Source organism: Silurus meridionalis, chromosome 5 (genome assembly GCF_014805685.1).
Source record: "Silurus meridionalis isolate SWU-2019-XX chromosome 5, ASM1480568v1, whole genome shotgun sequence".
Classification (NCBI taxonomy): Eukaryota; Metazoa; Chordata; class Actinopteri; order Siluriformes; family Siluridae; genus Silurus; species Silurus meridionalis.
Genome location: NC_060888.1, coordinates 26,195,027 through 26,209,294, shown reverse-complemented (window position 1 = coordinate 26,209,294; position 14,268 = coordinate 26,195,027). Strand labels below are relative to the sequence as shown.

Below are 14,268 nucleotides of genomic sequence, written 5' to 3'. Positions count from 1 at the left end.
GACTGTGGCAAGGAAAAAGTCCCCGAGACGGCATAAGGAAGAAACCTTGAGAGGAACCAGACTCAAGATGGAACCTCATCCTCATCTGGGTTGCACCGAATGTCCATTTATAGCAGATATAAAATGTTGCGGGGTGCAGTGATGATGATCAGAAGTGAAAAGAAGTCCTGAGTCAGTGTAGCAGACTGTTGACATTAACTACAGTCCAAATCCATCCTCAACATTCTTGCTCAAGAATTTCATGGAACCACCCAAGGCGTTGATGAGAAACCGACCCAAGCTGCACAGAGTGGCCTCCAGTCAAAGAGAACACTATCCAGAGGCAGGCCTGGACAAAGTGGGAAGATCCACAGAGGTGAGAGGGGCAGGAGCAGTGGTCACTGGAACCTCAGGAGCATGGATGCTCTAAAAAATTCCAAAATCCTGGTTCTAAAGTTAAAATCCTGGATATAAAGTATAAAGTTAAAATCCTGGATATAAAGTATAAAGTTAAAATCCTGGCTATAAAGTATAAAGTTAAAATCCTGGCTATAAAGTATAAGGTTGAAACCCTGGTTCTAAAGTTAAGAATCTGGTTCTAAAGTTCAAATCCTGGTTCTAAAGTTAACATTCTGGTTCTAAAGTTAAAATCCTGGCTATAAAGTATAAAGTTGAAATCCTGGTTCTAAAGTTAAAATTCTGGTTCTAAAGTTGAAATCCTGGTTCTAAAGTTAAAATTTTGGTTCTAAAGTAAAAATCCTGGCTATAAAGTATAAAGTGAAAATCCTGGTTCTAAAGTTAAAATCCTTGTTATAAAGGCAAAACAAACTTTTGATGTAATATAATTTAAACACACACTGTGCAAAATCCTCCATCAGGTATTTCTCTTCAGTAACACTCAGTTTTCCAGTCATTTGTTGTCCCAACTTTTTTGAAAGAACAATAGACATTTTTACTGGTCACATATACATACAGCACAGTGACATTATTTCTTCACTGTACTCAGCATGTACAGTCGGGCAGTACTGGTGTGTGAACCCGGACCAATGAGTTATCACTTCCACCTAAACCCTCGAGACTAAAATGATGTTATATTTATCTTAAAATGGTGGATTTAGTCTATTTCGACATTTGAAACATTTATGATGTTCTATTATGAATAAAATTTAGGTTTCTGAGATCTGCTAATAATTGCATTCAGATTTTTTTGACATTTTACCCAAATATCCCAACTTTTATTGGTATTGGGTCTGTGTGCTATAAATTCATCATTTCCAGTCCAAAAAGACCTCAAATAAATTCCAAAAACGTAAAAAAAAAAAAAAACAGCTTTTGAAGTCGAATAAAAAAAATTGCCTTCTCCGACAGCGAAAGCTGCACATCACAGTCACCTCTGAATATTTGTTTTTACTTTAGAATTATTTACTTTGATTTGTCAATTGAACACTAACAGTTCTTCTACTTTGCCACATGATGCCGTCTTTTTATTGATTAGTTGAAGATCCTGCTTTACTACTTGCTCTTTACCGACTTGTTTGATCTTTGCTTCATTCTGGCATGTTGTTGATGAAGTGTTGAGGTGGACATTGTGATGTTTTTGAGGAAATAAAACCTCACAATCAAGTATGATTTTCAGGTTCTAGTCACACACCTGTGTACAATATTAATTTCTGGAATTGGGAATGCAGATCTATGCTTATTTTTTTATAGAAATGGAGATATTTATTTTCTCAAATCTGTACATCTGTGGCTTTTTAGTTTTTTTTTTTTTAATAATTAAAATCTAACCATTTAAATCATTTCAGTATTAGCAGTTCAATGGTATTTTCTTACAGCGAATGTGATTTATTCCTAATGTGGTCTGAGAAATCGGCTCTGACCTTTGAACCATTTTATGTCTCAGATTTTCAAGTCACATCCTGCTATGAAGTGCAAAAGAGAAAGAGGATTGAAACCCTGAAGCAGATTGACTCATTATATATATATATATATATATATATATATATATATATATATATATATATATATATATATATATATATAAAAAACACAAGTTACAAAAAGTCATTTATTTCTTCCACAGATAGCCATGTGTCCGGCTACTCCGTTACAAAGAACCTCAGCGGATGGTGGCGAGACGGAAGAGAGACGGTTGGAGAGTTTCCTGAAGCTCTCCGTCCGTCCAGCAGAAAGAAGTAGATGAATGAAACCCGGTTGATCGTACTGCGTTAAAGTGCCAATATGGAGATGTTGCCATCATCATCATCATCATCATCATCATCATCATCATTGGAGAAAAGTCTGCTGTGTGCATACCATAATCTGTATAACTGGCCTGTACAAAAATAATGGTGTGTACAACCATAAAAATATCCTTCAGCTAAAAGCGGTATTTTTTTTTTCTTTTCCTTTTTAAAAACATGTTCCATCATGAACTGCTCAGAGGTGAAGAAGATGCAGACGGGAGCTGATTTTCCTTCTTTACAAAGTCATGCTCATATACAAACAGTACAAACCTTTTTTTTTTCCCTATGACGAGTGAAAGACAAACACATACACGGAAATGAGAACAGATGTATAGAATTGGACATAACAGAAGGAGAAAATGAGGGTTAAGCACAAAGTCTCGGACGAGGGACATCTGCGTGTCGGCAGCATGAACGTTACGCGCTGGATGTCAAGTCGGCGGAAAGATAAAATGAAATAAAAATACATTGAAGCCAGCGGTTAGTTACGGATTAAAAATGATTGAATATACAAAGGTGAATATAATAGGGATAAAACAAAGCCCCCAAAAATGTTAAAATAATGAAACGGATCTAAAACCCATGATGGAGACGTGACCCAAGCGGATGTGAGACGAAGTGATGAGACACTGGCGGTGCTCTGAATTCACCCGAGACCCACTGGAACATGGGTTTGTATCGCAATATCGGTTTAACGATTCTGGCTTTTATTTACTTCTCGTATATCAATTACAGCGCGGTGAAATTCGTTCTTCGCATGTCCCAGATGTTAGGAATCGGGGGTCCGAGCACAGGGTCCGCCCTGATACAGCTCTAGAACACAGAGGGTAAAGGGCCTTGCTCAAGGGCCCAAGAGTGGCAGCTTGGCAATATTGGGGCTTAAGCCTTTAACCACCGAGGTAATACTTTCCCTGGACTATAGGTAAAAAGAATTGTGGGTAATATAGAGAAAACGGACCGTGCTCATCAAGTCTGGATGCCCCCCTAAAGATCTACCGTGCACCTCAGGGTTGCTCTGTGGTGCTCAGTCAGGCGCTCACACGCTTCTAAGATAGAGATGTTTCTGTGTGCGTGTATGCGATAAGAAGCAAATGATGGATAATTAAGAAACGTTACAGCCAGTTCTACAAACCAATAAATCAAAAAAATAAACACAACTACATGTCAGGGACTAGAGCTGGTGTTCCTGCTGGTGATTCTGATTGTATATTTGATCAAAAGTAACAAAAACAAACAACACCTTCATCCTGGTTAAAAAAATACCCCAAGCACTGTGTTTTCTTGAGTTTGGGTTTGAATGAAATAATAATAATAAAAAAAAAAACGGTGAAGCTTCGAGGCAGGGAATCTTCCGTGTCCCGCTTTTCAGTAGATCGCAGCTTTTTGGGTAAAAAGATATTACAAACGAAGAAAAAAAAAAGCTTTATATACACACAAAATCAGCTTATTCACATGAACGTGGCCGAACCTTTCTAAACAAAAAATTTAAAAAGGTGGCCTTCGGTTGTTAAATACAGGTGTGTTACTCTTATCACACGGGTGCGAGCGGAGGTCAAAGGTTGCTGATGGGGACGTCGAAAAGGTCACACAGGCCCTCGGTCTCGTCCAGGTTATAAATGTAGTCGTGGTCACCAGGAGGTGGGGAGAGGCGGAGGAGTGGAGAAAAAACTAGAGAGAGAAAGAGAGAAAAAGAGTGAGAAAGATAGACAAGGACACTTTTAGATGATTATGATCAAAAGTAATAAATGTGGAATTTTCTAATAAAAAAAAAAGAAATCCTTAAAACCTACAAAAAAAAGTGTATTACTAACCAAAGTCAATAATTTATAAATAAATATATATTTTTTTTTTTTTTTTTTTAAATAAAAAGACAAAAATAGATACATATTTCAAAATAAAAACATTTATATCTGGTGGTGGGACAAAAATTGTAAATATATAATAAAAAAAAGTTAAATACAATATGTCACAAAAGTAAGTGCACCCCTCACATTTCAGCAACCATTTTAGTATCTTCTGAAGGACCAATACTGTAGATATGATATATTTAATACATATCTTAGAGGCATCAATGTGCAGCTGGCAACAAAAGTGAGTACACCTGTATCTCGCTTGAACATGCACAGCCACACGTCCGATTCATCATGTTCATGTTTTTGGTGCTTTGAGTCCAATTCTCTCATATGAACCACTGAATGTTCCACATGGACCTTATGGTAAAGAGTCTCTGTGGATGTGAGAATTAGAATTGTTGCTCTCCACAAAGGTGAACGAGGCTGTAAAAAGTATGATAACACCCTGAAACTGAGTTACAGTACAGTGGTCAGGGTCATACAGAGGTTTTCCAAGACGGGTTGCACTCGGAACAGACCTCATGGGTCCATCAAAAAATTCAAGACCTCGTGCTGTGCGTCAGCTGCAGAATCTGCTTCAAAAAGCAGACGCATGAGTGCTGCAGCATTGCTTTAGAGGCTGCAGAAGCAGAAGGTCCGCTTGTCAGTGCTCAGATCGTACGCCGCACACTGCACCAAGTCGGTTTACAGGACCATCATTCCAGACGTAAGTCCCTCCACTGAAGCTGGTTCACAAGAAAGCCCCAAAACAGTTTGCTGAAGACAACCTGTCCAAGAGCATGAATTACTGGAACCATGTCCTGTGGTCTGATGAGACTAAGATAAACGTGTTTGGCTCAGATGGTGTCCAGCATGTGTGAGGACACCCTGGTAAAAAAAAAAGCACCAAGAAAACCTTGTCTTGCCTACAGTCAAGCCTGGTGGTGGTAACATCATGGTCTGGGGCTGCATGAGTGCTGCTGGTACTGGGAAGCTGCGGGTCATTGAGGAAAACATGGATTCCAACATGTACTGTGATGTTCTGAAGCAGAACATGATGCCTTTCCTTTAGAAACTGGGCCGAATGACAGTTTTACAACATGATAACATACACAAACACATCGTCACGATGACAACTGCTGAGGAAGCTGAATGTGAGGGGGATGAAGTGTCCAAGTACGTCTCCAGACCTGAACCCTATTGAGCACCTGTGGGGCTCCTCAAGCGGAAGATGGAGAAGCGCTATGTGTCTCCAGCAGCTCTGTGATGTCATTACGGAGGAGTGAAAGAGGATCCCAGCAACAACCTGTGCAGCTCTGCTGAATTCCACACCCAGGAGGATTAACGCAGTGCTACATAACAATGATGCTCACACAAAACACAGTTTTGGCATGTTCACTGAGGGTGTACTCACTTTTGTTGTTATTTAGGCAATAATGGCTGTATGTTGAGTTGTTTTCAGAGGACAGTAAATATTATACGAGCGAAAATGAAGTTCAAATCTGTCCATCTAGAAATGAATTAATTGATGGAGCGCAAGTTTGTTCAGTCTCGTTTGTGCCAATTTAAACGATTACTCAATTTAAATCAATAGAATAAAAGGTGTATTTATTTATTTATTTTTAAATCAAATATTCTAAAATACATTCTATAACCACCAAACTTTCAATATTTTTTAATAATTAATTAATGTTATAATAATTAATAATAATAATTAATATATATATATATATATATAATATAGTTTCATAAATATATAATTTCAAACTTAATAAAATGTGAACTCTTGACGTTCACAGACGTTAATAATAATAAATAACTGCATTAATAAAAAACATTTTAAAAATGACAAGCAATTTTATGTTTTGCATATTGTTATATTAAGTTTACTGAATGAGAACTAAATGGAGATCAAACGAAAAATATTCCAACAGGACAAAGTCACCAGGAGACTAAAGACCAGGAGGATAAATATGAAATCTTGACTGAAAACTGACTGATTCATGCAAAAAAAAAAAAAAAAAAAAAAAAAAAGGAAATCGCCCACAATAACTCATGCAATACATTTTTTCTGCACCGGATACATCATTATCTAGTGCCCCTTTAAATCCGTCTCCTGAATACGCTTCACTTTCCCCCAAAACAAAAATATAATATAATATATATATATATATATATATATATATATATATATATATATATATATATATATATATATATATATATATATATATAAAAAGTGCAGAAAAATACAGATACGTATTTTATTTTTACATTAAAAAGAAATCGTACACACGCGTCTCCGCTGCAGCGTTCATCTTCACGATTAGTAGTAAACTATGTACAGATGGCTTGGTTTATGGCCAGCTTTACCTTCTGATGACATGAGCTCTTCCAGCAGATCTGCACTCATTTCTGCAGACAAGACAGGACACGGAAATAAATACCACTGCGCTCATCTCTTAGCACGACAACATTTATTCAACAATTTAATAAAAAAAAATATATACAAATTAAATCATTTGACCGACATTTTTTCACTTATGGACACCAAGCTCCGCCCACAAGCGGAAAACTTTTATCCTCTTTGAACGATTTCGAATGTTGATTTAGGATAAATATAAAAATAAATAAAAAAAGATGTTATGGGTGTGTCCATAAAATGACTGACCAATCAGAGGTCAAAAGGCCAAGCCAAATTCAAACATATATTCTGGACTGGACCAGGATCACGTTAATTTAAAATAACTCGGTAGAAATTTTAGAATTACACAAAGAAAAAAACCTTTAATAATAATAATCTGTTAAAATATGAATAATTAAAATAAGGAAGATCCTCTACTTTTGAGTCGTTCATGATCACTAATGTCATGAATGTTATTAAAAAGCAAGGACTTAAAATTCCAACGCATCACAGAGGCATTGGCTTCTGTTGTTTTTTTAGACCCACGTTAAAATAAATTTTCAAATCTAAGATTATAAAAATCAAGTCAAAATTTGGAAGAAAAAAAATGGATAGCGTCGTAGTAAAACAAAATGAAAGTGTAAACCTTTGAGGGAAAAAAAAAAACACGCAGAATTGCGAGAAACGTTTCGCCGTTTCGCATAAAACTGATGTGGAGTCTTTAGTTTAATCCCATTTTGGTTCGGATTTAGCAAAAAGGAAATTCTTTGTCTTTTGGCGCATCAGAATGGAGTTATAAATCAGTAAACGAGGACGAGGAAATCGCCTCTTTAGTGCAGTCTGAAGGATACTGGCTATTCTCAAAAGACTGAGGACGATGATTAAAGAAATCGAACGTGAAAGAACGCTAGACTCTTTTAACGTGCCACTAAAACGCCGGCGTGTATAAAGTCTTACCTTTAGTAGGATCAAACATTTCTGAAAGTTCTTTGGGGAGATCCAGCACTAAAAGATATTGGGGGAGGGGAAAGAAAAACAATCAGAAAATGTTTAAAATAAATAAATAAAATGAAGAATTTTTAGAAAATATATGAAAAATAGGTTTTATTTTTTGCTTGTTTGTTTATCTGCGTAATAAAACGGGATGAACGCTCACACTCCGAAGGATCCGCTTTGATGGGTTCGAAGACGGCCGAAGACGATTCAGGAAGCGATGAGCTGCTGTCCAACGAGGCTGAGGACTGGAGCTGCTGGCGGTCCTCTGCTGGATTCTGATTGGTCGGTATGTCTGATGGGGCAGTGTTGGGGGCTTCTGTTACACACAGACACACAATCTGAGAGTGAACTTTAAACTCCACAGGATACAGGACAATTCAAAGATAAACAATATAATATAGCATTTGAAGTCGTATTCATCGAGAGGATCGTTGTGGTAAAATGAACTGAAGCGATAAAGAAAAAGCGACGTGTAAAGCTCGGTGTGAAACCTGTAGGGGGTGCAGCAGGCGTGTTCGTGAGCCTCTGGGGTTTTACAGCTGAACTCGTTGTACCGGCGCCTGCGATTTTGGGGGTAGGTGTGGAGACGGGAGCAGACGGAGCGGAAGCAGAGGAGGCCGGAAGACTCTGGAGCATGTCTTCCGGAGGGGGGACGGGTAGCACGACAGGAGAGGCGCTGGCTGGGTCTTTGTTCACCAGGAGAACGTCGATGGGGCCTGACGAACTTTTTAAGTGGATCTGGTACTTCTTTTGTCCGTTTACAACCTGGAAACGAAAAATAACCAGGTAATAAATCAGCACTGAAGGAACGGGGGGTGTGTAGGACCTCGTCTTCACCCTTCATCTTTTATTTTTTCGAGACATTTCACTTTTCTACAGGAAGGCATTTCCACACTACTTTGGATCTACGCCAGAAGCACAGCTACGCTGAACCGCACTGTTATCACACGGGACAGAAATTTGTCAGGGGAGACAAGGAAGCAGATGTGCCTCAAAACAAAACAGAGAAATGAAGACCAAAACTCACAGACTCCGGTATCGGCACCTCCAGCTGTGTTCCTGAAGGCGCTCGGATTGCCAGCAGAGTGTCACCTAGTGGAGGAAAAGATGGAGGGGAAAACCCTGATGATGAGCAAACGAAATTCTGGAACTCTCTGCTCTTATATGTCGTATTTCCGTCTTTGGATTTACACCATGATGCCGCATTCGGAGCACCAAGTACACTATATGGACAAAAGTATTGGGACACCTGATCTTTCCAGCCATAAGTGGTTCTTTCCCAAACTGTTCCCACACAATGGTTGCGGTAGCATGAAATTTTCCCTTTCACCTGAACTTCGAGACCCAAACCTGTTCCAGCATGACAATACCCCTGTGCACAAGGCCAGCTCCATGAAGATTTGCTTCACAGTGCATCTGGAAAGTTTTCACACTTTTCCCACATTTTCTTATGTTACAGCTTCATTCCAAAATGGATTACATGATGAGCGGTGCCTGGTTTCCTCCAGACATGATGCTTAACGTTCAGGTTTCTCATGCTCTTGCCTTTTGTATCCTTCTTTAGATCTGTAACTGCTGAGGAGTGTGTAAAGGACATTAGACAGTGGATGCTTGATAACTTTCTTCTGCTCAACTCAGATAAGACGGAAGTACTTTTACTAGGACCACGTGCAGCTAGAAGCAAACTTTCCGATTCCGTAGCATCTCTGGATGGTGTTTCTGTCTCAGTGTATACAGCAGTCAAAACCCTTGGTGTGATTATTGACCAGAGTCTCACGTCCCTTTGAGGCTCACGTGAATAATATCACCAGGATCTCCTTCTTTCACCTTAAAAATATTGCTAAAATTAGAAATATGATGTTACAGGATGCAGAGAAACTAGTTCATGCTTTTGTATCATCTAGATTAGACTACTGTAACGCTTTACTGTCTGGGTGTTGGAGTAAGTGTATAAATCAGCTTCAGTTAGTTCAGAATGCAGAAGCAAGTATCGTAATTAGATCTAGGAAATACGACCACATCAGCCCTGTTTTTGTCATCTACACTGCTCCCAATTACATCTCGCATTGATTATAAAATACTACTACTAAAGCCGTAACAACAAAATGTGGAAAAAGGGAAGCGATGTGAATACTTTCCGGATACAGCGTATGGGTTGGAATTGAAGACCTGACTTTACTAATGCCCTTGTGGATGAATGAGCAAAAATCTCCACAAAATCAAGTGGAACACCGTTCCAGAAGAAAAGAGCTTATTATGGGGACTTAAAAAAAAAAAAAAAAAAAATAAGTAGTGTATAATCTTCTGCTTAACCTTTGTCCATATAGTGCTCGTCATCATGGTGATGTCCCAACTGTTAATGAAAGAGGAAAGGACCTACCTTTGAAGCAGTTGCAGAGGTCTTGATGCGTCACGTAGGCCAGAGTACATCTCGTTAAGGACGCAACAGAATCGCGCTAAGAGCACGGCGTGGACAATCGACGAAGAACAAAACGTGGATGGCGAAAGCGGCGGTAAAATAAATGTTGTAATGGAGTTAAAACAATAACTCGAGACGTTCGCATTTACACGTCGTCATTAATCTCATTCATACAAACTGAGAAGTATTAAGAGCCTTGCTCAAGGGCCCGGCATGTGAATGAAGGAAAAGGATATGGACTGTTCTGCGAGTCGTCGGTCACGTTTTTGATGCTCTGCTGCACCCAGACCCTCTGCTGGTCCAGCTCATGTTCTCTTCTGTCCAGATCTTCTAGCTCCAGCTTCAGATCGATCAGCTTATCGGCGATCTCACGCGTGTTGCAGCCAGGACCTACACCTCTACACACACACAATCAGGTCTGTGTTATATCAGCCCTGAGTGTACTAAAAACATTCAATTAAAACAAAAATAATAATAGTAATAATAAAAATAATAATAATAATAATAATAAAATGTGCTTTCTGATTGGCCAGATGTTGACTGATGTTCTGTAGCAGCAGCTGACAGCACTGTATTTTTTGTTTTTTTTCAAATACGTTATCGTTTCCATATCAACAGTTTGCACGGGAACTCGTACAGCAAACGTTCCAGATGAATACTCTAAGGAAGGAGTCTCCGAAAAAACAGAAAGGCTACGAGGGAACCAGCGTTTATAGCTGCTGTGACGTGACAGGAACTAACGTCAGACTGCAAGAACGAGAGAGAAAAAGAGAATCCGGTGAAGGAACTACACTTTATTACTGCTATAATGTCAGTCAGAAGAACGGGGACGTGGAACTATAAAAGGACAAAAATAAGGCTCGTTGCAATTGGGGTTGCGACAAGGGTGAAAATAGTTGGTAAATTTCCGGAAACTTTCTATGGGAACTTTGGAAATAGTCCAAGTCGGAAAACTTGCCAGGAATTGATTTTCAATTTGGAAAATTTATATGAACTGTATCAAATACCAACATAAATGTAAAACATTTGTTTGGTCATAACAGCAGAAAGAAGTTTTAATCAAATGTATGAAATATTTCTGTCATTTATGTGGACATTTGACATTATTTTATGTGCAGGATTGGAAAAACGATGTGTTATGTGATGGGAGTAAATGCACAGTGCACGTAGGGGGCGTGGCCTCAGCAACCCTGCAGTAAGTGTGCAGTGTGCGTGTGATTGAGGAAAGTTCAGGGGAGAACTTCAAACTAAAACTGCATTAGATCTGGTGGTTCATCCACGATTATCCTTTTCAGCTCCCTGTTTAACATGGAAAGTTTTCATTGGCCAAAAGTATTGGGACACCTGTTATTACAAGATGAGATTTTTCCTTCACCTGAACTATCAGACCCAAACCTTTTCCAGCATGACAAAAACCAGCTCCATGCATGAATAGGTGCTTTCCATGAGTTGAAATAGAAGATCTTTTGCTCTAGACCTCCAACCCAACTGAGCATGAATGAATTGTACTGCACCCCCCAGGCCTTCTCACCTCACCTACATCAGCACCTAACGCGCTTTGTGTCTCCATAAAATCTGGGGTAACATCTTCCCAGAAGAGTGGAGGTCATTAGGACACTCACTTCCACTGGATGCTGTTCTTCGATTTCTTCTCGATCAGTCCGATGCCCTCGAGAACGTTGGTGATGTCGTATATCCTCCGCTTCTGTCGTACGGCCAGCGTATCGGCAGCCTGCAGGAAGGAAAGACAGAGTGAACGGTAATTTTAGGAATCCTCGCGATATAAAACTGTGTTCATGGAGTTGTGTAGGTTTTTTTGTGTCTTTCGTTTGGTGACGTTTACAGCATTTCAGTCAATTTGCGGTCATAGTTTGATCGTTTATGACATCTACAGACGAGACAAGCGTGTACACCAAGCGTGATCCAAAATGATGGACTCACGCCCTACGTTCTGGGCATCCTCAGGACATTTGTGGACCTCCCTAAAGCCTCCTATTTGTGCTTGTAACGCATTAAACAAACCCGACAGGAACGGTTTCACCCTGATGTGCGCACCAGCAAAGGATTGGGAGGCGTGAGAGCAGACCCTCTGCCTGGTTGTGCAAAAAAACACGTGATAAATAATAAAGCAAAATGACCCACACGTGCATGTAAGTTTCTTTCCCTTTTTTTCTGTACCACTGATACACAGACACAGGATCCAAGCAGGAGCTTTTACACCTTTATGTCCTGTTAGATTCAGATCTGCAATAACACTGCAACATTTTTCATTCATTTCTCTGTTTAGGTTTACAACCATCTCAGCACACACGCGTGTTCACGCAGTGCGCATGCGCAGACATCTTACCGTCTGCGAAAGGGGAAATACAACCGTGAAAAATAAATGAATTTTGGCATTCACTTTATTTTCCTTTTAATTTAACTTAATTTAATTTAAAGAGCAAATTACAGGTTTTTATTATTAAAAAATAATAATTTAAAACTTTGCATATCTATTCATCGCAAAAAGTAGACAATCCATGAATGGGATGAAGTGAAATGCTAAACTTACTTTTTTGCGCAATTTTTATTGGTCAATTTTAATATTTTGGACTATTTTAAAGATTTCCAGGTCACCACGCTGTCGTCTTTTTTTATACTTTAAGGTTGTATAAAGACGGCTGCGTCTCAATCGTCACTGCATTTTAAATCTAGGGCACTACGGAGAGCGCAGGCTCCATTCTTTTTGTAGTCTAGGTAGCGCGCATATGGAGGGAGCAAGCGTGAATTTGGGACGCAACCCACGACTAAGTTTTTTTTTTTTTTTTTAAGGCTGACGTTTGTGTATTAAGGGAAATAACAGGTTTTCCCCCAAGTGAGGGAAATGATAAAGGTGAAGACGCTAGGGTCAGGCTTACAGCTTTGAGGTCCAGGACTCCATCCTTGGCTTCCTGTAGCAAAGTGACAAACTTCGTGGTCAATAATCCGAGGCTTTTCTCATGGCGACTCGGTGGCCGGCTGAATCGATTCCCCCATCGCTCCTGACTCGGTTCGCGCACAATCCAAATCCATTCAACGCGATATTTTTGTATTTCCGTCTGATTTTCCAGCTCGGGTTCGTGTCCGTGGTTCCGCTGCGTCTCCGTCTCCAGTCAAGCTGCGATTCTGGCGCCGAAACCTTCTGCTTCCCGTTACAGGCCGGAAAACATCCCGGAACATGAGGGCCAGAACGCGGCTCTCTGCGAACCCGCCTTTTCCCACCTGAGGCGGTCCGGTTCGACCCGGAAAAAACACCTCAATAACGTTCGCGTTCACCCTAAAACTCTCTCACACACACTCACACACACTTACACACACACACACACACCGGCGGTGCGCTTCTACTTGAATTGACTGAAGCCGTTGGAGGAGCGATGCATCATGGGATAGGTAGCTCAAAAAAAAAACCCCAGGGATGCGATTCCACATGACTTCCTCTAGAGGGCGCCTCTAGATAGTTCAATGTATATTACGTTACGATGACGTTTAAAATTATATTACAATATTAATTCATTAGTACATTGAAATATGAAAGTATTTTATTCATATTTGAGTTGGAAAAAAATACTAAATATAATATTTGTAATAATTAAAACATATTATGGAATGTTTAATATAAAAAAAATAAGTATATTCATTATTAAATAAAAATTTCATATTAATATTGTATTGGATATATTATATTAGTATTGCATGAGAAAGTCAAGTTTGTCAGAGAAGTATGTGAGGGTGGTGCAGGACAAGTATGAGGACAGTGTGACAGCAGTGAAGTGTGCAGTAGGAACGACAGACTGGTTCAAGGTGGAGTTTGGACTGCATCAAGGATTGGCTCTGGGACCTTTCCTGTTTGCAGTGGTGATTAACAGGTTGCATGACATTAACATGAACTATAATGTTTGTGAATGATATTGTGATTTGTGGTGAGAGTGGAGAGCAGGTTGAGAAGAACCTGGAGAGCTGCAGGTACGCGCTGGAGAGAAGCGGGATGAAAGTCAGTAGGAGTAAGACTGAGTTCATGTGTGTGAATGAGGGGGAGGGCAGTGGAGTGGTGCAGTTGCAGGGAGAAGAGGTGGAGAAGTTGAAGGAGTTCAGGTACCTGGGGTCAGAGATGGGAAGTAACGAAGTACAAATACTTCGTTACTGTACTTAAGTACATTTTATTTTGTTATTAGTATTTTACTTCACTATTTGTTTTTTGAACTTTTTACTTTAACTAATTAAATATTTACACAAATGTCTGTATTTTCTACTTCTTATATTTACAAACCAGACTCGTTATTTTAGTTTTAATCTATTTCGTGACATAATCACTCATTCAGTGCCTTTTTTCAGCACATCAACTTGTTTTCTTGTCATTGCATCATTTCTTGTCAG

The 14,268-nt window shown here is 39.4% G+C and overlaps 1 protein-coding gene across 1 annotated transcript; it reads right to left on the bottom strand.

The window, feature by feature from the left end:
- Positions 1–2,033: 2,033 nt before the first annotated feature.
- e2f4 (E2F transcription factor 4) lies at positions 2,034–13,281 on the bottom strand. The gene is given in 11 exon segments (XM_046850032.1): positions 2,034–3,893; positions 6,431–6,472; positions 7,419–7,466; positions 7,618–7,773; positions 7,949–8,222; positions 8,485–8,549; positions 9,838–9,881; positions 10,113–10,274; positions 11,499–11,608; positions 12,774–12,870; positions 12,872–13,281. Coding segments are annotated over 11 exon segments (1,170 nt in total). The 5' UTR covers positions 12,928–13,281; the 3' UTR covers positions 2,034–3,777.
- Positions 13,282–14,268: the final 987 nt, after the last annotated feature.